Raw genomic sequence first — 24,134 nt, 5'->3', positions numbered from 1 at the left:
AAAATCATTACTAAATAGGGCACATTGTGATTCAATCTGGATTTAGATATTGATTCAAATCAAAAATTTAAAGGTCAAATGTTCAAAAAGTCTTCAAAACAGTTTATAACTTGCAGGTTTTTTATTAGAAGTCAAGTTGAGTGACTGATATTTACACAACTGATCAATAAACCAAAGGTTCATTTTATAACCACTGTCATTTAATATTATTAAGCATATAAAAATAACTAATCCCTGAACTCCCTTTTATATTACATTGAAGTATTGGCATTTTCAAGTCTTAATTAAAATTAGATTGTATAACACAACTGACCTTAATATAGTAATAAGAACTTTTAACAGAACATGAAACTAGAATTCTTTAGAAGAGACTGTTTATGAGTTCTTGTTGGATTAATAAAAAAGAATTGTTTTCAGCAAACTATGTGATTGCATGGCTTTAAAAAAATGTCATTTAATTTAGGTTGACATGATTGAGTGCTGTCAAGGCAATCTGTGTAATATCCCAGAAATTAAACACAGCTACGGACTTGACTTTCACCTCATTGCAGACTCAAATTCATTCAACAATATTAATTGAGCACCTTCAATGTGGCAGTCAATTAGAATGCAGCAAAAACTGACAGGTGTTCTCCCTTCCCTCCATGAGATAATATAGGGAGGGCAGACAATTAAACAAGTAATTAAAATCCAACATGACATGAACTATAACAATGAGAACAGGTAAAAAGACTATCAGAAAAGCTCCATGAAGTCAGCCATTTTCAAACTGAGGTTCAACACTGGAAAAAGAGGCGAGGCATGCAGCATGTCCCCTTTTAGCACAGAGATAAGAACAGCATATTGAAGAAAATGAAAACAATTCCTCTTGAGAGAACAATAACACAAAGATTACAGTGTCAATAATGATGAGCAAAGTCTAGATTTCAGGGTCCTTTGCAAGCAGTGTCAAGATATCTGCCATTCTTCCTACAGGTAACAGGAATTTACATACATCATCATGCCTCATGTAATCCAGTCCCCAATACAAATACATACACTTTAATTTTCTCAAGAAGCCACTAATGTACAAATTATTAGTAATGTCATGTTGCAGAGAAAATTGAGACCTTGAGAAGTTAAATGACTTGCTAATTAGCTAACAACATGGAGTAGAACTGAGGTTCAAAGCCATACATTCTTTCTCTGAGGATGAAGAAAGGCAGAGATTTCAAACACATCCAAATGATTTGTAGATTAATTTAAGCAAGTTGGTATGGGAAAGAAACTTGACATATGGGATCTGTGGTAGGCACCAAAGAGGCACTTAATCACAATGAGAAAAAGAACGAGAAAGGTTGTGTTTTTATTCTTGAAGAACTGTGTGTATAACTGTGTGTGTTAAGGGATTGTGAGGAACAGGTTTGCTTACCTTGATTTGATTACAGAGAATTTGAATGACACCAGTTAGAAAGATCTAAATAAGTCTGAATGTTGCACAAGAGTTCTGTTCTGTAGTTTTGGTATCACTAAGTAGATTGATTGAAGCCACTGGAATATCTAACAGTATCCAGAATAATTGAGTATGTATGGAAAAACCAAAGTTGCAGAGCCATTAGCAATAGATGGATATTTGGGGAAGAGCAGTCAATAATTTCTCATTAAAAAGCCTGTGGTAAGAAGTCAAAGAGCAGAATGTAGCAGGCGTTTATATGCCACTCTTGCTAAAATGCATTGACTTCTTTCTTGAGCCTCTAACTTGAACAGAAGCAGGACCTAAGCTTGGCAGTTTGCCCACACTTTGCATCTCTCTTGGAGTCAGACTCCTGCTTGCTTGTCTCTACCTACGAACGACAATCACTCCCAGAGTGTCTGCCTACCTAGCATAAGTCATCTTCCTCCAAAGCTGAGGGCACAAAAAGAAGGTGACTATCTAAACCTGTAGTTACCTTGGATATCAGTAAGAAGAAAGCTTCATGGTATACCCTTCCTTCCATGCAGAAGAGAGAACATGCATGAGTGCAAAGCTGTGCCCCCAGAGCAAACAAAATCATCTTGTAGGAAATAAATTGGTTCCTTGCAGTGATCATGGTGGTTTAAAAAATAATATATTGGGCCACTTTGCAGAAACCAAACCAAGACAGGGGCAAGTTGGGCCACATCTTGACAAGAACCACACAATTTGCTTACTTCATGCCCTTGTTCACAATTCTTCCACTATTCAAAAATCAAGGCTCATGTCCGCACCTATCAGATGAACTTGATTGCTGGTTCCTCTTTATGTGTTCCTTTCCCCACTTTTGTGTTCTACTTTTCAGCTTTTTATCACTATGAATCTCTAACCTATATGTTGGAAAACACCACTGAACATTAATTGTTGGGACTGCCAGAATTCAGGTTACCGAAGGGTTTCATCAATTTTTAACATCAGGGACCCGAGATGTATCTCTCTGTTAGTGTATGTTCAAAGTTTAAAGAACATCCTCGACTACATAGTGAGTTTAAGGACAGCCTAGTCTGTGTAAAATGCTGCCTTAAAACTAAACAAAAAGCCTCACCAAAACAGAATAAACAACTAGAATAAAGGTCTTCAAGTGAAATATCAAGGCATTCACCCCCAGTCTTTCAATAGACTGTTTAAGAGTGAGATGCAAACAGGAGATAAAGATACAGAAATCACTAACTGAGATAGTGGAAACTGAACATAATCACCAAGATGGAGAAATCAGTTTTGCTATAGAAGGTGGGTGCTGCCTATTGCACAACAAAGAAAGATGTTGAAATGTTAGAAGTAACAAAAATTCTAGATTTTAAAAGAATGGTCTGTTCACGGGATAACATCATAGGCATCAAGATCATACAGCTCTAAATTAATGAGGTCATTATGGGAACAAAGAAAAGGCAACTAAGTATTATGCTGGGGAACATTCCAAACTTAACAACTTGGAGATAAAAAGAGGAAATATTGAGAAAGAACAAAGATAAGTGTTAATTTGTGGGACAAAAATCAAGTGAAGTGTCTTTATGGGACCATGTATCAGGAAGGAAAAAATCTAGACTTCCAGATTGTTCTGATTGGTCAGGTGTATATATATATATCACATAAACACACATGCATGCATATGCACAATATTCCAACAACAATTAAAGACAAAGAGATCATGAATTTGAAAGAGAGCATGGGGTAGTATATGGGAAGGTTTGCAGAGAGGAAAGGGAAGGGAGAATGATATGATTACACCATAATCTCAAAGAACAAAACCCCCCACATTTTAAAAAAAGATGCAGTTTGATCATTGACCACCAGTTTAGCACCATTATGTCCTTAATGACCTTGAGAAAGTATCATTGAATTAACAATGACCTTGACAAGGGCCCATTCGGTCAAGTACTGAGGACAAATGCTTGGTGGAGCAGTTTAAGAAGAAAATGAGAGAAAGGGATAAGTGGTAGTAAGTGTGCACAGAGGCAGGGTTTCTGCTGCAATGGAAGGAAACTGGAAATATAGATCTCTGGTTTTGACTAAACAGCATATACTTAGAGATCTAAGAGAAGTTAAGTGGAGTTTAAATGCCTAAAGACATAGAAGTGAAACAGCACTGATCCTTTCCGAGGGGCTCAGTGTCAGAAGAGGAAAGTGATTATTAAAAAAAAAAAAAACTTGTTAATTGCTGCCATGGAAAACCCTGGTGTTACATAAACTCATATAAGAGGGTATTTATACTGAGTGGGACAAAGAATGCCACCTTACAGTAATTGGCATATTGAGTGGGTGTTGACAGATAACACAAAGCTATTCAGACAAGAGAAGGACAAAAGAGAGAAAAAAAATAGAACTAATCCAAGAAAAGGGTATTATGACAATAAAGGCTTGGAGATCTGAACTGCAATAGCTGGATGGCTTGGAAGTTGACTGTCTTTAGATGCAGGTGGGGCTGGTTAACAGTGTGGGCAATTGGCAAGAGAAGTCAGACACAAGGACACTATAACGCAAAAGTGATGCTATTTTGTAAATGCCAAATGAGATAGATGGATAGATAGTCTTTAAGTAAGGTCAAGATCAGATATGAATTTTCAAATATGACTCAGTTAGTTGTGGGGCTGCATGTTCACCTCCCCTCTCCATGCTTGGATTTTATCTGGCTTGACCTTACTTGTATCTTGTATTATGAAATGCCATTGCAGAATTTCATTGCATGTGCAGATCAGTCTTTAGTTCTGACCAGAAGCAGCTGAGTGGGGAGACTTTTGGAAGGGATACAAACTTTTTTTGTGGTTTTTCAAGACAGGGTTTCTCTGACTTTGGAGACTGTCCTGGAACTAGCTCTTGTAGACCAGGCTGGCCTTGAACTCACAGAGATCCACCTGTCTCTGCCTCTCGAGTGCTGGGATTAAAGGCATGTGCCACGACTAAATCATTAGTCACTTATTTTCCTGCTTCCTGTTTAATAATTGCATGACAGGATGACTAGAACCTATGTGCAACTGTAGGATGGAAGTCCATGTTGACAGCAGGGAGAAACCATGGAAAAACCTTATCTCAAGGAATGACCATGAGATCCTGTCTAATCTGCCCAGAAGTGAGTATGAAAAGAGGCTCTGGTTTGTTTAAGTTGCCACAGCTGTGTCTGTTACTGTCTGTACAAAATTTATGTATTAGATAAGGAAAGGTAACTCTATGAGGAGTACTAAAGAATCATTTGTTTGGTTCCAAGCCATCAGGCATCTACTTTATTGCAAATCACACTTTAAAACTGCCATTTCTCTTCTGACCTGTAGCAGAGTAGTTAATGACAGTTTCCAAAATCAGGATCTTCAATCTGTAGTGCTGTTTTTATAACTTTTTCCTTCTGGTTAGCTATGCAACCATAAAGCTATTAAAGATATCACAAAGTAAATGGATATGTATTCTCTTTGCTTTGCACACAAATAGTATCTCCTTATTTTGTATGCATTTAATTTTTTCCCAAAGGTGATGTATGTTCAGAATGCAAGTGGCACAGAAGAGACTTTAAATAAACAGCTTGACAATTAAATAACAACTCAGAAATTGAGTGGAAGAGAATACAAGTTGGAGAAGGGAGAAGAGAAATACTTTTTGTTTTAGATGCAAACATTCTACTTAGAAACAGAACATTGAATCCCTGAGTCTTTATTCAAATTAATTTCTGGAACATTTACAACCCGTGTTTATACAAGCAGAAGCTGGAAGTGTGTCTATTGATAGGAACTGTACACAATTGGAGAGGCAGGAATGACTTCTCATAAGGTCATAGAATGACTTCTCTGCCAGGTCATAGAAGCCCACCAGGGCAATTTTCAGAGATTTCCAGAATGATGTTCCATCTGTATCAATAAAGGATCTCCATCAATACCTGTCATTGTCCTTTGGTGGTCTTTTAGATGCATGAATTGACCTGTTCAAGCTCTTACATAACATGCTTAGGAAGTGCTGTACTCCCATTATATATCATTTCACTCTCTTTTGATTCAAAAATTGCTCTGGAGCATCAGTTAATGACTACAACCTATCAGAAGGAATTCTAAAAACTATTCTTTATGTAGAGAGAAGGACTATGGTTTTGTAGACGGAAGTAACTTGCTTTAATCTCAACAGTCTCTTAACAATAGGTGTAGGTCAACAGAAACATGCGGGGTACAGATTTATATTTTTTCTCTTACTGACACACATCAAGCGCAGAATTATCAAGCTGTGAAATATATTAAGTTCACAGGGTTTTAACAAAGGGTTACCAAATCACAAGGACCTGCTGTGATTCAAACTACTTTCAGATGTCCTTTTAATTATATTAAATGAAAGTTTGGGCTGGCTTTGATGCTTATGGGCAAACAAGAAAATCTATTGAAAGAACTGCTAAAAGTACTCCCTGTTGCTGTGGTTAATATACTATGTTGTGTGCACACTGCCAGCCAATTTATCCCAGCCACTTTAACAAGGATATCCAGTCTGACAGAGCACATAGGATAGTATCACAAGGAAAGCACAAATCATTAGAGGACTAAGAAAGTTGTTTGACATGCACCACAGAGCTCTTTGTCACATAGCCAATTAAGTGACCAAACAAGGAACTTGAAAATACTCATTAATTTCTTCCTAGCTATATAAATGGAACATAGACGCCTACTTGTCTCATGCATCGAAGGCACCCAAGTAAAACTGGCATAATTCAATTTGCACTTTGTCAAAGGTGCAAGTAGCAACTTCAGTTCACAGGAAGTCTGCATCGGTGACACAAAAAATGAACAGGATAGGCGAAATGTCTTCAGATATTTTACTAAGGTATAGAGTTCTGGACTTTGCAGGGAATGGTTTATCTCCAGTAGGAACTGGTTTTACTTTTATGCTACAAAGTTGGGATCGTCATTTTAGAGCAGGTTCAGCAGCACTTAGCAGCAATTCTCCCTTGGGATGTAACTGGAGAGTTGGCTCAGCACCTATTAGAGCATACCGCTTTTACAGAGACTCAAGCTCTGTTCCTGGTACCTACATCAAGTGATGCACAACCACCTGTAACTATAGCTCCAGGGACATTCAATGCCTCTAGCTTCTAAGGGAACCTGCACTCATATATGCGTGCTCACATAGACATACATGTAATTTAAAACAAGTTGACATTCAAAGAACTTGGGGTGATTTCAAGATGGCAGGCTATCCTATTCTTGATTGTACTTCTGCCCTAAGGCTGCCCTCTAGCTGCATTTTCCTTCACTCTCTGACCTCTCATATTATAGGAAGCTGGGACTTGGCGCCAGATACCTTTCTTTTTATGCTCCACTTCGTAACTACTCTTTCAGGGGAAAAGATATTCTAAAGAGAAACGCTGTGCCCTCAGATTATTGAAGACCCTAAGAAATGAAAACTTCCTTGAGAACTCAGGTGAGGTGAGGAAGAGCTGAAGCCCAGATGTAAGCCATCAGAGAAAGAGATGTCCCATGGTTCTGACAAAGTATTAGATCACCTTGCATGAAGGACCAGGTTAAGTCAATGATGGGTGAGTGATACATGGGGACACAAGTTGACAGGGACTACTTAATTATCCTTGTTTCTTATACTCCATATAATCCTAAAATTCAAGCTGAAGCAAATGGATTTGCTGATCACTGGATGCCTTGATTTGTTCCTCATTCAAATGTGGCCACCATAAATGAATCCATCTTTGCTTTTCATTACAAATTGCTCCCTTAGTTGGCAATATTGAGGATGGGTGCCCAAGCCTAGCTGTTAGGACTGCCAGAATCCAGGCTTTAGCCTTTTAAACTAGAAGAAATAACAATCGCCCTTAGTTTTAACTAGTACAGTAGCTTTAAATACTATTAGTTAACCGTGAGAGATGATAATCTTAGCTTGAGTATTTAACTGTTTATTTACCATGTGTATTACATATCTAGTAAAGTCAAAATTTAGCATGTCTCCTGACAGGTTCCCTACTTGTGCTTCTAAAACTAATCACAAATAGAGCATTTCATGTTCTTTTTTTTTTTCACAAGAGACATGGTTTCTCTGTGTAACGGTTACTCTGGCTGTCCCAGGAACTCATGTTGTAGACCAGGATAGACTCAAACTCGCAGAGATCCACCTGCCTCTGCTTCTTGAGTGCTGGGATTAAAGGATTGCACCCAACAAATAGAGCATCTCAATAAAAGGTGACACCATCCTTTCAGTTGTGGGACCTTTTAAAAAACTTGGTTATTTCAAGGCTTCTTTCTCTGGCACCTCAACCTTTTACAAAATTCTGTCTTCCAATATTTTTAAATATTAAATATATGAATTATTACTTCATCATCCAGCACAAATATAAATACACCTGTCAAAGTAACTGTCTACGCCTGGTTGCTCATACCATCCAGCCCTTACTTCTCAGGCTGAAAAGCATCATGCCACTGATGAGCAACCTTCAGTGCCATATTGGGTCTTGATAGTATCTGAAATATCTATAAGCAAAGCATGACTTCATGGAGAACATACTACCTCTGAGACCTGAAGAACAACAATAAGAAGGTACAGAGTATATTTATTGACTAAGAAAATGCTCTACATTTAAAGCAGGAAAAAGACAAAGAATACCCGTAATTCTTACTAGTTCCTTCTTAAGAAGAGAACAATGTGAACAAATATTATTAATTGAAGGGTGGTGTTTTAAAGTTGAAAAACATAAGCAAAATCTTGTGTACATTTATAACACACAAGGACACTTGTCTTAAGCTGTTCTCTTATATTTATATACTTATATTGTACTTCCAAATGTTTATTAAAATCCCATCTATCTGAATGGAAGCATATGGTCTTTCTCTGGATCATGGATCACATTCCAAAATGCTGAGGTATCTGACCCATGACCAGAGTCATGAACCTCTGAAGTTTACATGCATCAGCAAGTATGCATCAGGAAGACAGAAAATCACAAGTGTTGACAAGAATTTGTGTGATACTGGGAACCTGGCAGATCTTTGAAAGACTGATAAAAACCCAATGTGGGATGTCACTCAGGAAAACAATCTGATAGCTCCTTTAACAGCTTTTTCTTTCCTTAAAATTACATTTTTAAATCAGGGTCTCCTTTGAAATTGAACCAACCTCAAAATCAATTTCTGTTTGTGTATGAACTTAATATACCAGTACAAAGGAGTGAGTACACAGCCAGTGAACATGGGTGCATGGAGTGGGTGTGTGCATATGTGGGAGAAAAAGAAGAGGGTTTTTTTTCTCTGTTCCATCTCTGCAATATAACACACACACACACACACACACACACACACACACACACACACACACACACACACAAATAAATATAAAGCAGACAACAGACCTGCCCTCCTACCAAATAGTCATGAACTGAGTCAGAAGGGCTCAGTTTCTTAGCAGTCAATGCACATAAGCATTCAAATCAGCTTCAAGCTTCCACTTGTCTTAGGTCATTAGTATGTGATCCCATGAAAATCAATGATCTCTTTGTGGGTCCCCATTTTCACTTTGAACATAATGAATTGTAAGAACTATAACACAAAGTTCTTATAAATGTTGAGTAAGAATGGACAAGAATTTCTTTTCATGCCTGTGCTGTTAGCATGCATGCAAGTGAGACAGAGCAAGCTCAGTTGAAGACCCTTTTGTTTTACGGATGGAGTCTTATGTAAATAATAAATAATAGAGAATGCCTAGTGTTCTGCACAAGGATATCCTCATGCCTGTCCTAGTAAATGTTCATTTTTTAACTTTATTTTTTTTATTTTATGAGATTAGTGTTTTTTTCTGCATGGATGTATATGAACCACCTGCTTGCAGTGTTTGAATAGGTCAGAAGAGGGCATTGGCCCCCTTAGTATTGCAGTTTCAGGCAGCTATGAACTGCCCTGTGCATGCTGGACATCAAACCCAGGTCCTCTGTTCTTAACCTCTGAGCCATCTCTCAAGCCCAAACTTTCTGATTCTTTTTTTTTCTTTTTTTTTTTTTTTTTTTTTTTTGAGACAGGGTTTCTCTGTGTAGCTTTGGAGCCTATCCTGGCACTCACTCTGGAGACCAGGCTGGCCTCGAACTCACAGAGATCTGCCTGCCTCTGCCTCTGCCTCCCAAGTGCTGGGATTAAAGGCATGCACCACCAATGTCCGACAAGTTTCTTATTCTTAATAAGAAACCATTGTTATCTTCACCTTGGCAAGGAAGAAAACAAGATGCACATCAGAAGAGCCATACTGATGTTATCAGTGTTACTTCTTTCACCTTGGCAGTCTTTCCATCTCCTTTTGCATCTCTCAAAGCCTCTTATCTCTAAGCCTCTTCTGGTAACATCGAATTATAATAGTTGCTTATTATATTTTAAAGGCAGTCTTATCTCCCATGTTATAAAATTCACAATTTTCTTCATAACTAAAAACAATGCACTATCACTAGCTATATCTTAGACTTTTTACTTGTCATTTTGAGACAAGATCTCACTAAAATGCCCAGACTGATATCTGGGGTCCAGGATATTCTCCTGCCTGAATTCCCTAAACAACAGGGGGACCAGTTCTGCATCACCAGGCCAAACATCAAAAAATATTATACTCAGGACAAATTAATGTCCTTTTACAATAATCAATATCAATTTTTATCCTTCAATAATCAATGAAGATTTATTGTAATAAAAGTCACAGATAAATTAAAAAGCAAATTGTATTGGACTCCTGTTATTAAAACCTTAGAAGGTAAATTTCCTATTTCTGGGATACATGTATTATTTTAAAACCCATCCCAGTTTTAACTGTCCACATACATGTCATTTATAATTGATAGTTGGTAGGTCTTATTTTGTTGTACTTTTGTTTTTGCATAGAATAAAAAAATGAAATGAGAAAGCATGAATGTTTATAATTCATAAGATGGACTCCCATTCTTAAAATAATGAATGAAAGGTAAATGGATTCAGGTAGCCAAACTTATTCCTAGAAGAACCTCGGCAAATGGAAAGGACACATTTTGTAGATATCTACAATGCCTTAGGGAAGCACAGTGTGATAGGTATGTCATACCGAATGCCAAAAGCCTTTCAAGTGTATCAGGCACCTATTTCAGATGGCATCAAGTATGATCTGAACATATAAACAATGGGGAAAATAAAAAGTACTCTTCATGAGTCAGTCACAGTGTTTTTATGGCACTCTGGCAGTAGAACTTCATGGAATCCCAGTCTATATTAACATGATCAGAAGGAGCATTTTGTATTATTGAGCGGGGCATTTCCACATCACTAGAAACCTCTGTTTGTATTGTGTCTCATCAGATGGCTAGTCAATAGCTGAAACATTTATTCACAGCTAGTCAATTATAACACCAGGAAATCAGCTGTTGAATAAACTGTGCTATTAATTTTCCATCGGAGATTCATGTTTCAATGACCATGCATTTCATAGACTTAAATACTGGAAGGCTAATTGTCTCGTAAGCCCCATTAAAAGGATAGCATAGATTACAGTGGAAAACAATCCTAGCAGGGCTGCAACATGCGCGCCACCTTTCTGTGATGGGGGTCCCTCCCCTACCTATCACACTGTGCTTCCCTAAGGCATGCTTTTCTAACATCTTAGAAAATAAGCCTTCATGGTTTTGTATTCACAGAAATTCATTATTTCATAAAGTAAATGCAAATACAAAGATAATCTCACTAATCTCCAATGTCAAATTAGTTTTTTTTTTTCTTTAAAATGATTCTCACAAAGGGCTGTTATTTCCCCATCCTAATGCCTTCAGACTCAAAATGCAACTCATAAGACAGAATGTGATTTATTTCTTTTCTGTTTTCCTTTAAAAGTAACCCAGGTTTGAAATTAATAAAACTAGAGATCAGAAAATCCTACCCCATCATATGGCACCATGGCATTTGAGACATCACCAGAGGCAGAAATCTCCTTACATTTTTCCCCACAAATCTTTCTTCAAGGAAACAGGTCACAAAATTTAAAGAAAACAATGTCATGCCTTTTTTTCTGAAGCAGATTGTATGTCTTCATGTGAGGGTCACTTGCCTATCTTCAAAGAAGAGAACCCAAAGACCTAGAGATGACAAAACTGTGAGGGAACAGACAAGACTATGTTCCCAGTTTACTGAGGGTGTATCACACTCACTTTATTCAAGCACACTCCTCCTCATTTGAGCCATTCCTCTTCATGCCTAAGCACAAAAGTACATAGGTTGTTCTGCCTCTCTGGGTTTTCTTTTTCAAAGGTTTCTGACACATTGAGTTTGTCTTTAATAAATCATCTTGCCATTTGTCTTGTTATGCTTTTACATTTTTGTTAAAAGGGCCTCCTGGCCAGTACACAATAGATAGGTAAGACAATAAATAAATAAATAAATAAATAAATAAATAAATAATGTTCCCCACCTTACAGATGGAAACATTCTGGTTAGGTTTGCATGTCTGAAAATTAGCTAGAATATAGCTAACACTTGCAATGTATCCTTGAGTGGCTGACAAGACATGGAAAATACCTTATCTACTCAAGATACATTTTTATATTTCTCCAATATTACCTACTATATGCTAAAATCCTAGGGCAGAGATTGCATTTGATTTGTTTGTTAACATTTTTGAGGAAATGATGGGTTTCATGTATGTTTAAAATGGTGCAAAGAATAAAACATTGGTGGTCAAACTAAACAAATGACTAACTAAGCAGAAACAGATGTCCCATTCATTCATTAGAATGTCTACCTATACTGTATTTTTCAAATCTGAACCATTCTCCCCTGAGGTCACTGAGTTTTTGTTTTTCTTCATAAATGTCATTTTAGCTAAGTATCTTCTAACTATTAATTTAATGTTCCAGGTTTATATTAACCATAAAGTTAGTAGATGTGAATATTCAGGTCATTGGAAAGATGCAGATGGTCAGATATGATATCCAATATTTACATCAACTAAGAGTATGGAGAGACAAAGCCAATGTTTCCTTATTATATGAACATGTGAATAAATTGTTAAGGTTTTCATTTGGTACTGCCAGTCTTCACAAACACTGACTTGGCTCCTGAGGTCATATTTTCTCTAAAAATAAATAGATTTGCTTCAATAGAATGCTGTGATTTGCATACAAAGACCATGAAGTTCACAGGCATAAAATAAAAGCCAGGTGTGGTGAATGACACACACCCTTAATGCCAGCATTCTGGAGGCAGGTGGATGGATCTCTGTCAGTTTGACGCCAGCCTGGTCTGCAGAGTAAATTCCAGGACAGCCAGCACTGTTACAAAGAGAAATCCTGTCTTGGAACAAACAAATGCCAGCCTCTCCACACAAAAAAACAGGTAATACAAAAGCCAGGGAAACAGCCAGCTTCTGGGAGGACTGTTCTCCTCTACATTAAACCCTAAGACCACAAAAACAGTATTGTGAGGGAACTAAATTTGCATTCTGTATGAAAATTATCATAACCCTGTCTGGAGTCTTGACTTCCATTTGGAAACACAACAAAGATCATTTCAAATATCCCATATTGTGTCTTGCCTTATATGACTCTGACTGATAATTCTGAATAAGCTAACAATTCAGTGTATGAATCAATTCTGTATAGTGACTCTATGAAAAAGCAGAGATTTATATGTTATATCAAACTCAGATCTTACACCAAAATGTTCCATGCCTCAAGCTGCACCTTCTCTCGAGTAGTCTGTTTCTCATGCTTGACAGAACTTGCCTCCATCAGCTTTCTTTTCAACACACTCTCTTTCCATTCCCACCTTGCACACCCTCCCTGAAGTTCCTTTAGTTCAATACAGTACATTATCATTTTTCCTCAGATGCCCATACATATGATCACCAACAGAGACAATTCAACAACTTAACACATTTATAAAAACACGGAAAGTACCTGGACATAGGCTCTGCAAGAGCGCTCTCTTTTCTGAAGCTGAATCCATTAGGACAGCAGATTAAACACAGAATAGAAAAAACAAGTTAGTGACAGAAGAAAAATAAAAGAAAACATCTGCATAAACACCTTACTTTTTGATTCACAACTTTTATAGAAGGAAACTAAGGCTCTGCAGCAACATTATAGCAGCCAAAAACCTTTCTCCAAACAGCCCACCTACAAACCAGATGGTGGAAAGCTGTTGATGGAAGGAAACCTTTGAATACATTTAGTAGAAATTAGTACAAATCAATATACATTCATGTGAAATGATCCAGGTCACATCCAGTTAGTTATTCATTTATGAGCCACTAGCAGAGACTTAAAGATGTTAAGTCAATTATGCAAAAGGTTTGGAACCCATTATTTAAAAAAGAGATTATGTGTGGCTTTCAAGACAGCCTAGATGCTTAATGTGTGTGCTCATATTAAGTGTTCATTCATACCTTCAAAATTCCTATTATAAGGAAGATAGAAATGCCCATTCACTGTGACTACTTTTGACCCTATGGGACAAATATCAAGAGTCAGATAACTTGAGATTAACAAAATTCGATTCACTTCCTGACTTGATGCTCTTTTATTTCTTAAAAAATTGGGTTTGACAGTCTTGGCCAAAATAGAGAACATTTTAGAAACTAGTGGGGTAAGAAGCTTGATTTAATTTCCTTTTGTTGACGGAAGTTTGTATTCAGGCCCAAAACATTTTCTCCTGGTGCTAAAATGAACAATCAATAACCATTCATTCACACTGTATAAATGAGTGACCCAAATGTTTATAAATCAGACTGTGGGATTTCATATTCCCTCCTGGGTTTTTCAGTTCCCTTGGTCATTAGCCTTGAATTGCAAAACAGAATTTATCCAGTGTTAGGGAGCAGTTACTTTGACACTTTTTGTGGAGCTAGCTGATACTGTACCAAGCCTAATTCGTGCTTCCTTCAATGAGGGAGCAGTAACTTTGCCGAAGAATGAAGTCAGGAATGAGTGCAAGTGAATCACCAATGCTGTCATTCAGATCACTGATTCACATCACAGTTATGTAGGACTCTGAGCCCTCCAGAATTTCAATGTGGAGTGCAATTGATTTGTACCTAGTTGACTTTGCAAATCTGATGGGCTGGAACTGCTTCAGGAAAGTGGGAGCCACAGGAAATGAGAGCAAGCCAGCAAGCACATGAGTAACCTTTGCCCTCCCATCTCCCTACCCCTTCATGCAAATTAACATATGACAAACTGCATTATATAAACAATTGAAGAGAGCCAAATGGGAAACAAAAGAGAGCATTAAAAAGCCCCAGGAATGGAAATTTGCCCATTATGTAGTTATTTGATATTCAGTCTAGGCAAGCTGATTAGCTGGAGCCAGTTAGAATGTGACAGTAATTGCCAGCTTTACCTGATAGCCTCAGACATCAACACCACTTTTAAATAAAGATACAAAGTATTGCAATAACAAGTCATGTTATGATATGTAACATTAATAGAAATCAGTACTCCCAACCCATTATGATGAGAATAGCTGGCAGCCATATTCATTAGTAGCATCAAGTCAGCTAGGGTAATAACACATTAAAGTCACAGCATGCCACACCATATAGGCAGCTGTGGACTATTCCATCAGGGGCTTCATTGTGATTCTATCAGGATACAAGTGAAAAAAAAAATAACCCCTTCTTGCTCAGCATGACAAAGAAACCTAATTCATTGTATCTAATAAATAAAGACTAAAATGGCATTTGCTTACCAAAGAAACTGCAGCAAGAGCTATCTGCCAGAAAATAAAAAATATCTGGCTTTTTAATGTTGAATGGTTATTATATAAACACACTTTTCCATTTGAATAAGTGGCAATCTTACCCCACCAAAAACAGAGAAGTAAAATCAGTAAAAGACAAAATCTATGTTTTTTTTTTCAGTCAAAAGGGTAATGTTTTAAAAATGAATTTCTTACAGGATCATTAGTCTTCCACTGTCAAAAGCTTTTATTTTTAAAGTTGGAAAGACTATGTTAATAGTCCAGGCCACAGAACTCAGCTATGCCATTTTGAGCATCTTCATTTGATGCTATTTGACACTATGATATTAATCTACTATGTAGTATTTAGTTTTACATATATAAATGATATTCTTTATAAATATGTAACATGTATTTTTGTTTACAATTTTATAAGATACTAAAGTGAATAAAATGTTTATTAAAATATAAAAAATCATAAAGTATATTTCCTTAAAACATATTTTAAATTTGCCTATTTAAAGTTAAAATTTGCAGAAATAAAACATGCAAAATTTCATCTGTAGTGATACAAAAATCTGAGTTGTTTAAAAATTCAAATGAAGTATATATTAAAATCCAATATCTTGCCCTAGCAGTTTTTTAAAAATAATATTAAGTAGGTTAAATTATCTCATTAAAAAAATTCAATGGGAAAAACATCTAATAGAGTTTAACATTCCTTTGTTAATGTTTTCTAAATTTCCACTTCATGATTAAACACTCAATTATTTTGAGAGAGAAATTTATAGGTTATAGGAAACAATAACCAGTTACATTGGTTTACACTATTTTTTGCTACAATTTAGCATAAAAACAAACTGAGAAAGTACTACCAAAAGTAAATAATGATGAGACTGGCACATATTTCTCTAAATTAAAAGTCAAATCAGGTCGTAATTGAAATAGTAAAGTCAATCGAATGAAAGTATTGGTTCCTTTTTGAATCATGCAACTCAACAGAAGAAAGAAAAGAAATAAGCAAGAATGTCTCAGTGATTTTACTTCAAACTGAAAGACAGACACAGCTGAAGTTCTCACCTTGTTCAAGCTGCGGGCGGCACTGTCTTTCCCCCCTGGGGTCAAATTCCTGAGCTGTACATCCAGGAGACCAACCAGCTGGTCCATGGCGCGGACTGAGTAGGTGATGTCCCCAGCATTCAAATGATTTCTGGTCTGTTCCGCCAGCTCTCTAGCAATATTGGCAGCTGTTTCTCCAGACTTTAGCTATAATTTTAAATGTAAGGAAAAAATATTTTCCATAAATCCATCCATGGGTCTCCTTTAGCAATTGTTTTTGTATTGTAAATTAGAATTATTGAGGCAAAAAGACAGTTCTTAAATCCCATCTTCAGCTGACAGCACCCCACAATGTTTGCTGATAACTCATCCTTTTCTTTGAAGTCTTCAAGAGGCTTTTTGAGGAAAAGTCCTTCTAAAGATTATTTCTCACCTCAATTAGTCATCTGGGTGGTTAAGTCTGCAGTGTGTCCCACTCTTTTCTCTGGCAGTCTCTAAATTGGACTTCCGCGAGAGTCCTTGTGGGTCCCTATTCTATATTCTCAAGAGGCTGTCCATGCTTTCCTTCGTGGCCAGATGAGCACTGAGTAGAGTAAGTAAACTCAGGGGTTTCTAAGATCTGTGAAATCTACTCTCAGTAAAATCCCTGCATTCAAAATAATCTTGATCCTCTTATAAACTCCTAAGAAGTTTCCTCTCAATACATCGTGTAGCAAATTACTCCCAAGTTTCTTTTATTTTCCCTTTCTGAAACATACTGATTTTTCAAATATATTCTTAAAACAATATGTAATTTTCAACACTCTAATGATGTTAAAGGAACTAAAGACAATATCCCATGACCTACTGAATATACTTGGAGGCCTTGAAACAAGTAAATTCACTTGTACAAATGATGTGAGGAATATTTTAAGAGATAAATAAGTACACTTCTTGGTTTATAATGTTGATTGTCATTTTTGTATCCTTAGAATTAAATTTAAGTAATAAGTTGAATTTCAAAAACTATACTACAGCACATTTTCAAAATGAAGAATGCAATGGAAAAACTTTGTAGATTCTACTTCCCAGAGAGTGTCTTATGTGCATGTTTCTAAACTACAACCCACTCCATCTCTATTTAAATATATGAGTATCATTATTTAAGGATTGGTTTCCTTATTCTCTCATGTTCTTGTAAGACTACCAGTATCGATTACAAACAAATAAACAAATTTATTCTCTTTCTAAACTATTTCCCAACAATTATTCAGGAAGACACAAAACTGATTAGAGCAGTAAGTGAAATAGAGTTCACTCAAGGATGCTTCATGTTCACAGCAGGACCAAACACTTAAAAACAAAACCATAAAAACCCTGGATAAATAAATTGGAGTGATCAGAACATCTACATAATTTACAATCACATTCTCACACACCATGTATTAAAAAAAACCTTATTTAAAGATGAAATATAATAATAGGAAGCACTAGCTAGGTTATTGAAATGAATGTCACTCCTATGAATACTGCCACTCCTATGAATACTGCCAAGAGTGTATAATTATATAGCTCCTGTATAGAGCAAACATTGATGCTAAGTCTTCCTGCTACTGGATATAAGAAATTATCTCCTGATGTCAAAAACTAAACATTCAAAGACATCTAATAAAGCTTGTGACTGAAATCAAAAGCAGTTATGACTATATAGACTTTCTCAATTATAAATGTACAGTTTAAAACCATGAAGGAGATTAATAATATTGAGATCAGTCTTTAAGATACACTGCTAGGCCTGGCGTTCGTGGCGCAAGCCTTTAATCACAGCACTCAGGAGGCAGAGGCAGGTGGATCTCTGTGATTCGAGGCCAGCCTAGTCTCCAGAGTGAGTGCCAGGATAGGCTCCAAGGCTACACAGAGAAACCCTGTCTCGAAAAACAAAAAAACAAAAAAACAAAACAAAAAAAAGATACACTGCTAGAAGCATACTCATATAAAACATTTCAAATGTATATTTATATTTCTGTGTTTATATATTTATTTATATCAATACACTTAAATGTGTAGACCAAAGCTTGAAAATTCAAAAATAAAAGAGAAATCCTTATTGGTAATATTTAAATTTCATAAAATATATTCATATTATGTAAAAACCTATTAAAGTATTGTTACTGTTAGTAAAATTATTGTTAAAGTATAGTTAGTCCTTGTTTTGCAAAAATTATTAAAATGACATTAAGCAAACAAAAACAGAGTGCATCAGTTATAATGTAATGGGTTCATAAATTTCTTAGGATCTCCATATTTAAAATACCTGTAAGTTCAAATGAACTACATTACAGAATTTAAGGGTAACTATGCAACAAATTTATTATCTACCAAAATACCATTCATGGAATTACATCATGAAATTACATTTAAACAGCAACAAAGTGACCCAACTGAATCTTTTTTTTTCCTAACGATTTAAGACTAAATGCTAGAATCTAATGATCAATGAATTCTAAAATTCAGTAGGCTGGGTGGGTAGCTCAGTTTAGCATGTGTGAGACCTGGATTTATTGCCAGTATAGAAAGAGAGAAAAACAGGCAGAGGAGAGGAAGGGAGAGATGAGGCACACAGAAAATGAGAATGGAAGAAAGGAAAGAAGGAAGAAAAAATGTTAGTATTGATTGATTAGTGATCATTTATTTATTGTGAGATGCTAGTGACACAGAGGAAAGCAACTGGTCATTGAAAGTGGTAGAGGCCGTCTTGTCATGTGTGTGTAGCTTTGCGTTCTAAGGTCCTATGAAAATTAACACCAGTCCTGCCACTCCAAGCCAGTGGCTATGGAGTACTTTGGCAAGCATACAGAATGAATTTCACAGACAATGGGTAATTAGACAAAGGAATTTTATTGTAGGATTTTAAGTGGGAGTTCAAAAAAAGGAAGGAAAGAAAGAAGAGAGGGAAGGAAAAAGGGAAGGAGAGAAGGAAGGAAGGAGGATCAAGTCCCAGAGCATGTGTTCCACTAAGAGGCATTCTATAAGTAGTGGAACTCATTTAGAAGGTCTAAAAGAAAGAGAACAAAAAATAAAGCAGGAAGCAGCACTCCCTTCTTTGGATTTTGTCCTCTGGCCAGGGTAGAACCAATGGACATTTCAGGACAAGAATCAATGTCTGCATCTCCATTTGTGTCTCTCATTCTCATCAGCAGCACATTAACTATTTGAATCCAGTATTCCAACATGGAAAATGGATGCAGGTAAACTTGTCGAAAAGTTTGTAAAATTCTTCCTGTGTTCGTGAATTTATGAGAACTTCTGTTCCTATAATTTCCTAAAGCTTACTCCTTTATTCAGGCTGGCATTCACAGGTCATACCTTATACCTTTACTTTCTCTATTCTCATAATAATAAGCACAGTTTTAGAACTATAATTGCTTTTTGTTAACCATTGTGCTGCATTTTGTTATTATTGTTACTGTACTATTTTTGTCTATGAAAAGATCTGGCAGATGTAATTCAGGAGATTCTATTGTGTACCATGGTGAAAAAAAAAAGCATGGGATTACAAATCAGGCCAAATATATTTTTCAATAAAACAGTATTTTTAAAACTACATGTACAATAATTGAATATCTATTAGTGGCTACTACAAAAGGCAAAAGGTACCTAACCAAGAAATAAATACACAGCAGCATTGCTATCTTTATATTGCATTTCCATGTATTATTTTTGTTGGAGTATATAAGCATAGTTTTCAATAATATCATTGGATTTGAAAATAAGATGCAAAGATGAGTTATTTTTACATAAAATTTAATTTTTCATATATAATTATGAAATATGGAAAACAAATAATTATTAAGTCAAAATATAATGATTTCCAACACAAAAGGTTAATAGTAAATAATCCTACTGTTTATATATGTGTTGATGAGAAAATGATGCAGTTGTGGGAGCCACTCAATCATTAATGGGCTATCTTCAAACTAGTAACCATATTTAATTTTCAAGGAGCATTTGCATTTACTGGGTGAGATAGTATGCACCTGTAATCCTAGCTCTAGGAGGCAGTGTACAGACAATCATTGCAAGTTCCAGGACAGCCAAGGCTACACAGAGAAGCTCTATTAAAAATCAAACAAACAAAGAAAAAAGTATACCCAAAGTCTTTATTTATGAAGATAAAACAATCCCTCTGCCCATCAGAACACTGAAACTAAATACTATAAAAATTGTGGAAAAATGTGTGTAAAAAAAACTTTCTTGAAATAATTTTTAAGTAAACAAAAATTACTATAACCTTTGCTTTTCTGTGCATTTTATGGTTATAAAATGGAATAAATTACTAAAAAATATTCTTGAGAAATTAAAGAGGGCTCATTTGCCCTTGAGCCGATTATACTCTACTACTTGGGATTTTCATGTTACAGTTTGAATGTGAAATGTCCATCAGCACTTGGTCTTCTACTGTTGGTTCTCTCTTAGACACTGTAGTACCTTTAGGATATGTTCCTTGATAGAGGAACTGGGTTATTGGAGCTGGTATTACTGTTTCAGAACTCAACCCTGATACCTTCTCACTCTGCTTCCTTGAACCCATCACCATAGGACCTCCATGCCTGCCATCTTACCTTCTCTATTGTGATGGAGTCTACTCTTAAAGTGAGTCAAAATAAACCTTTCTTCCCTTAAGTTGCTTCTTCTAAGGTGTCTGACCAAAGCAATAAGTAAAAAGAAAAGAAAAGTTGACTACCTGAGTAATGTACATGAAATTAGATAATATTAACTGAGGAATGTAATGATAATACACAGATGTTTTATGATATACCTTGATAATACAGCACAGGGTAACAAATGCTTGGAAAGGAAAAGGGACAGTAATCTCAGGCACCAACTCTTTGAAATCTTAAAAAGTACATCTAGTGTTGTTGGGTGAGATGGAATGCTGAGAGAGAGTCTTAGTGAGAAAGTACACTTTAAGGAAGGAAGACGTTGTATGCTTTTAAAAAATATGAAGTAATTATAGTTGGGGAATATAGTGTGCTATAGGCAAAACACAGAGGAAAAATGTATGCCAGACATTATGGCACACACCTTTAATCCCAGCACTCAGAAGGCCAAGGCAAGTGGATCTCTGAGCTCCAGGCCATTGGGTCTACAGAGCAAGTTCCTGGATAGTCAAGGTTACACAGGGAAACCCTATCTCAAAAATAACAAAGAGAAACAACAAAAATAAAAAACAAAGAATGCATAGTTTCCTGCCTGAAGACTAATATTGATAGTTACTAAGGACAAACCTTGTCCAGTGACTTTGCCTCCATATGAGAAGGGTAAGTATACTGTGACAACTCTTGGCTCCTGTCGCATCTGCTCCTGTGGGTCAGATTGCACTCAGTTCCATTGATGCACACAGGCAGGTTGGTCATTTGGGAAACTTTCTGCCTCAAACTATAATATCTAAGAATTTCCACTGCTCAAGGTTAATGACATCAACTAGCTATGAGGACTGGAGACACCAAATCATGAGAGGATTGTAAATAGGTATAACCCAAGTTCCTGCAAAATCTATGCCTAATCCGAGAAAAGACACAAATATTTCTTTTGTTTAGTAGGTTATTGTTCTACATCATTAGTATCTTCTACATCTACCCCTTGCCATGATTTGGATATACCATGCCCCACCCCTAAAACCCCCAAGACTTAGGTTTAAATTACTGCTAGTGGACTCTGGGTAACGTGATTAGATCACAAGGACTAGTCTTCATCAATGGATTAATAATACTTTGATTTTGAGACTGGATCTCAATGTCAAGCCTTCACTATTATCCAATTTGTACGACTTATGCTTCTGCCTCCTGAGAGTTGTAGTTAAAAATATGAGTCACAATGCTGGATTGTTAGAACATGGTCAAAGGAATGCTGCATGGTGAACAGTGCCTTGGAGAACTGTGAGGGAGGCTCCAGGAAAAGTCAGAGGCCTTTTACCTCAGGTGACTTTATTCCCTGGATTGTTCTTGGTCCTGTGACAAACACTTAACGTTAGACTTATAAGACATGCTTATTCTTGTTGGATGTCAGAACATAGCTCTAGAACCAAATCTGGTTAGTGTGCCCTGAATCTGGATATGGCCTTCTGCTTGCATTCATGCTTTCCCAGATGTGATCAATAGTACATACCATGCATTTAATTGTATTTAAACTGGTCTGTCTTCAGAAAGTTCTGGGAAAGAGCTTCTCTGTTAATATTTAGTATGTGCTTACTGACATTAATTTCTGTACCACTGTATGCTAAGGTCTGCAAATATAGCAATGAGAAAGATGATTGTTTTTAAAAGTGCCTTAATTACTAGCAGCAGGAAGAGTTTTGAAAACATCTCTGCACATACTTAATTGAATGAAATACAGAAACCCTGTGAAGTGAATTGTGAGTAAGAATTTTACCTGGAAGGTGTGAGGATACAAACTAATCTAGGAAATGCTTCTCTGAGGATGGTTTAATTTGAAATGCAATGGAAAAGAAGAGATTAGAAATAGAGGCAGGTGCTGGGTGTTGGTGGCTCATGCCTTTAATCTCAGCACTCAGGAGGCAGAAGTAGGTAGATCTCTGTGAGTTCAAGGCCAGCCTGGTCTACAAGAGCTAGTTCCAGGACAGTCTCCAAAACCACAGAGAAAACCTATCTTGAAAAACCAAAAAGACAAAAGAAAAAGAGAAAGAAAGAAAGAAAGAAAGAAAGAAAGAAAGAAAGAAAGAAAGAAAGAAAGAAAGAAAGAAAGAAAGAAAGAGAGGCAGGTGTTCAAGTGGGGCTCCAGGTAGAAGGAACTGTCAGTAGCAGGAAGGAGCATGAAGCCTGGGCTAACTGCACTGAGGGTACTACTGTAGCTTGAGTTCAGGTACCTGGAGAAGTTACCTTGGAGTATCACAAACATTTATGAAAATGTTGAGAGAAATAGGAAGGTGCTATCCAGGTTTGCACTTGAACTCAAATGATGCAGTAATGCATTTATTAGCAGACTCAAAAGCAAAAGAATGAGGCTAGAGTGACTGGGTATGGGAGAGGCTTGGGGTGACTGCGTTTGCTCTTTCAGTTTCACTTTGCTTCTTGCTGTACAGGCTGCTGCCAAGCCGGCTGGCTAGGTCGCTCTGTAAGTAAGGCTTTTCCCTATTAAATACCCTTATATTTCTACCTGACTCCGTATTGGTAATTTCCCACTATAGGTGTGGGGAGGGAGTCCTGACTGAAAAGGGATTTCCAGGCCTCCTATCTACTATGTGTGGAGAGAGAGGTAAGAGTGACAGGTTCTGCTTTACATAATTTGATGGTGGTACCATTGACCACCTGTGGACCAGCTGTGGATTTTCTCACAGCTCCCACAATCTGAATTCAGTTTCATGACCATATTTTCCTGATGACACTTTCTGTCCACATTCCCTCCACTGGCTTCTGAAAGAGCTCTGTGATAACCTTATTTTCCTTACTTTAGTTGTGCATTACAATGGCTTAATTCTATATTAAAATGCATACATATTTTAATCTGCTTTAAGTCTTTTTTGCAGAGGCATATTTGAAATAAACCTATTGCTAGCTTTTTATATGGATTAGTAAACTAATGCTGGTATTGATGTGGTAGGATTATCCACAAGACTTAATCAATGGAGAGGAGCCCAGATGCTGTCACTTAGCATTGTAGATACTATGGTGATACACTGCACCCTTTCAAAGTTTGACACATACAAAAATAATTTTTTAAATTAAAAATTTAAATCATTTTGAGCTTTTTAAGAGATTTATTTATCATCCATTAATAAGGAGTTTTAAAAAGTAAAGAAATTCCTTCCTATGTTACCACATAGGTACTATTTCTTTGAGTGATCTATTTGAATGTGTAACTCAGTTAAATGAGTATATGAACAATATATATGCATACATTGAAGATGTGGGAGTAAATTAATTATGTCTAAAGTTTTAGAAACCACA

General features: G+C 36.4%; 1 protein-coding gene across 11 annotated transcripts in view; it reads right to left on the bottom strand.

Annotated features, from left to right (window-relative positions):
• The window catches only part of Adgrl3 (adhesion G protein-coupled receptor L3), a 446,202-nt gene that overhangs the window by 140,335 nt on the left and 281,733 nt on the right, over positions 1 to 24,134 (bottom strand). For 9 of the 11 annotated variants that reach the window (XM_035452601.1, XM_035452599.1, XM_035452600.1 and 6 more), the window contains 2 exons: positions 16,210 to 16,395; positions 13,350 to 13,388 (listed from right to left, as the gene is read on the bottom strand). In XM_035452601.1, coding sequence (XP_035308492.1) covers positions 13,350 to 13,388; positions 16,210 to 16,395 — 225 coding nt within the window. The remainder of the gene's footprint in view (positions 1 to 13,349; positions 13,389 to 16,209; positions 16,396 to 24,134) is intronic. The other 2 variants (XM_035452595.1, XM_035452596.1) reach the window with 1 other exon arrangement.

This window comes from Cricetulus griseus (assembly GCF_003668045.3).
Source record: "Cricetulus griseus strain 17A/GY chromosome 1 unlocalized genomic scaffold, alternate assembly CriGri-PICRH-1.0 chr1_1, whole genome shotgun sequence".
Taxonomy (NCBI): domain Eukaryota; kingdom Metazoa; phylum Chordata; class Mammalia; order Rodentia; family Cricetidae; genus Cricetulus; species Cricetulus griseus.
The sequence above is the reverse complement of the archived record's forward strand: the minus strand, read 5'-3'. Positions and strand labels throughout refer to the sequence as shown.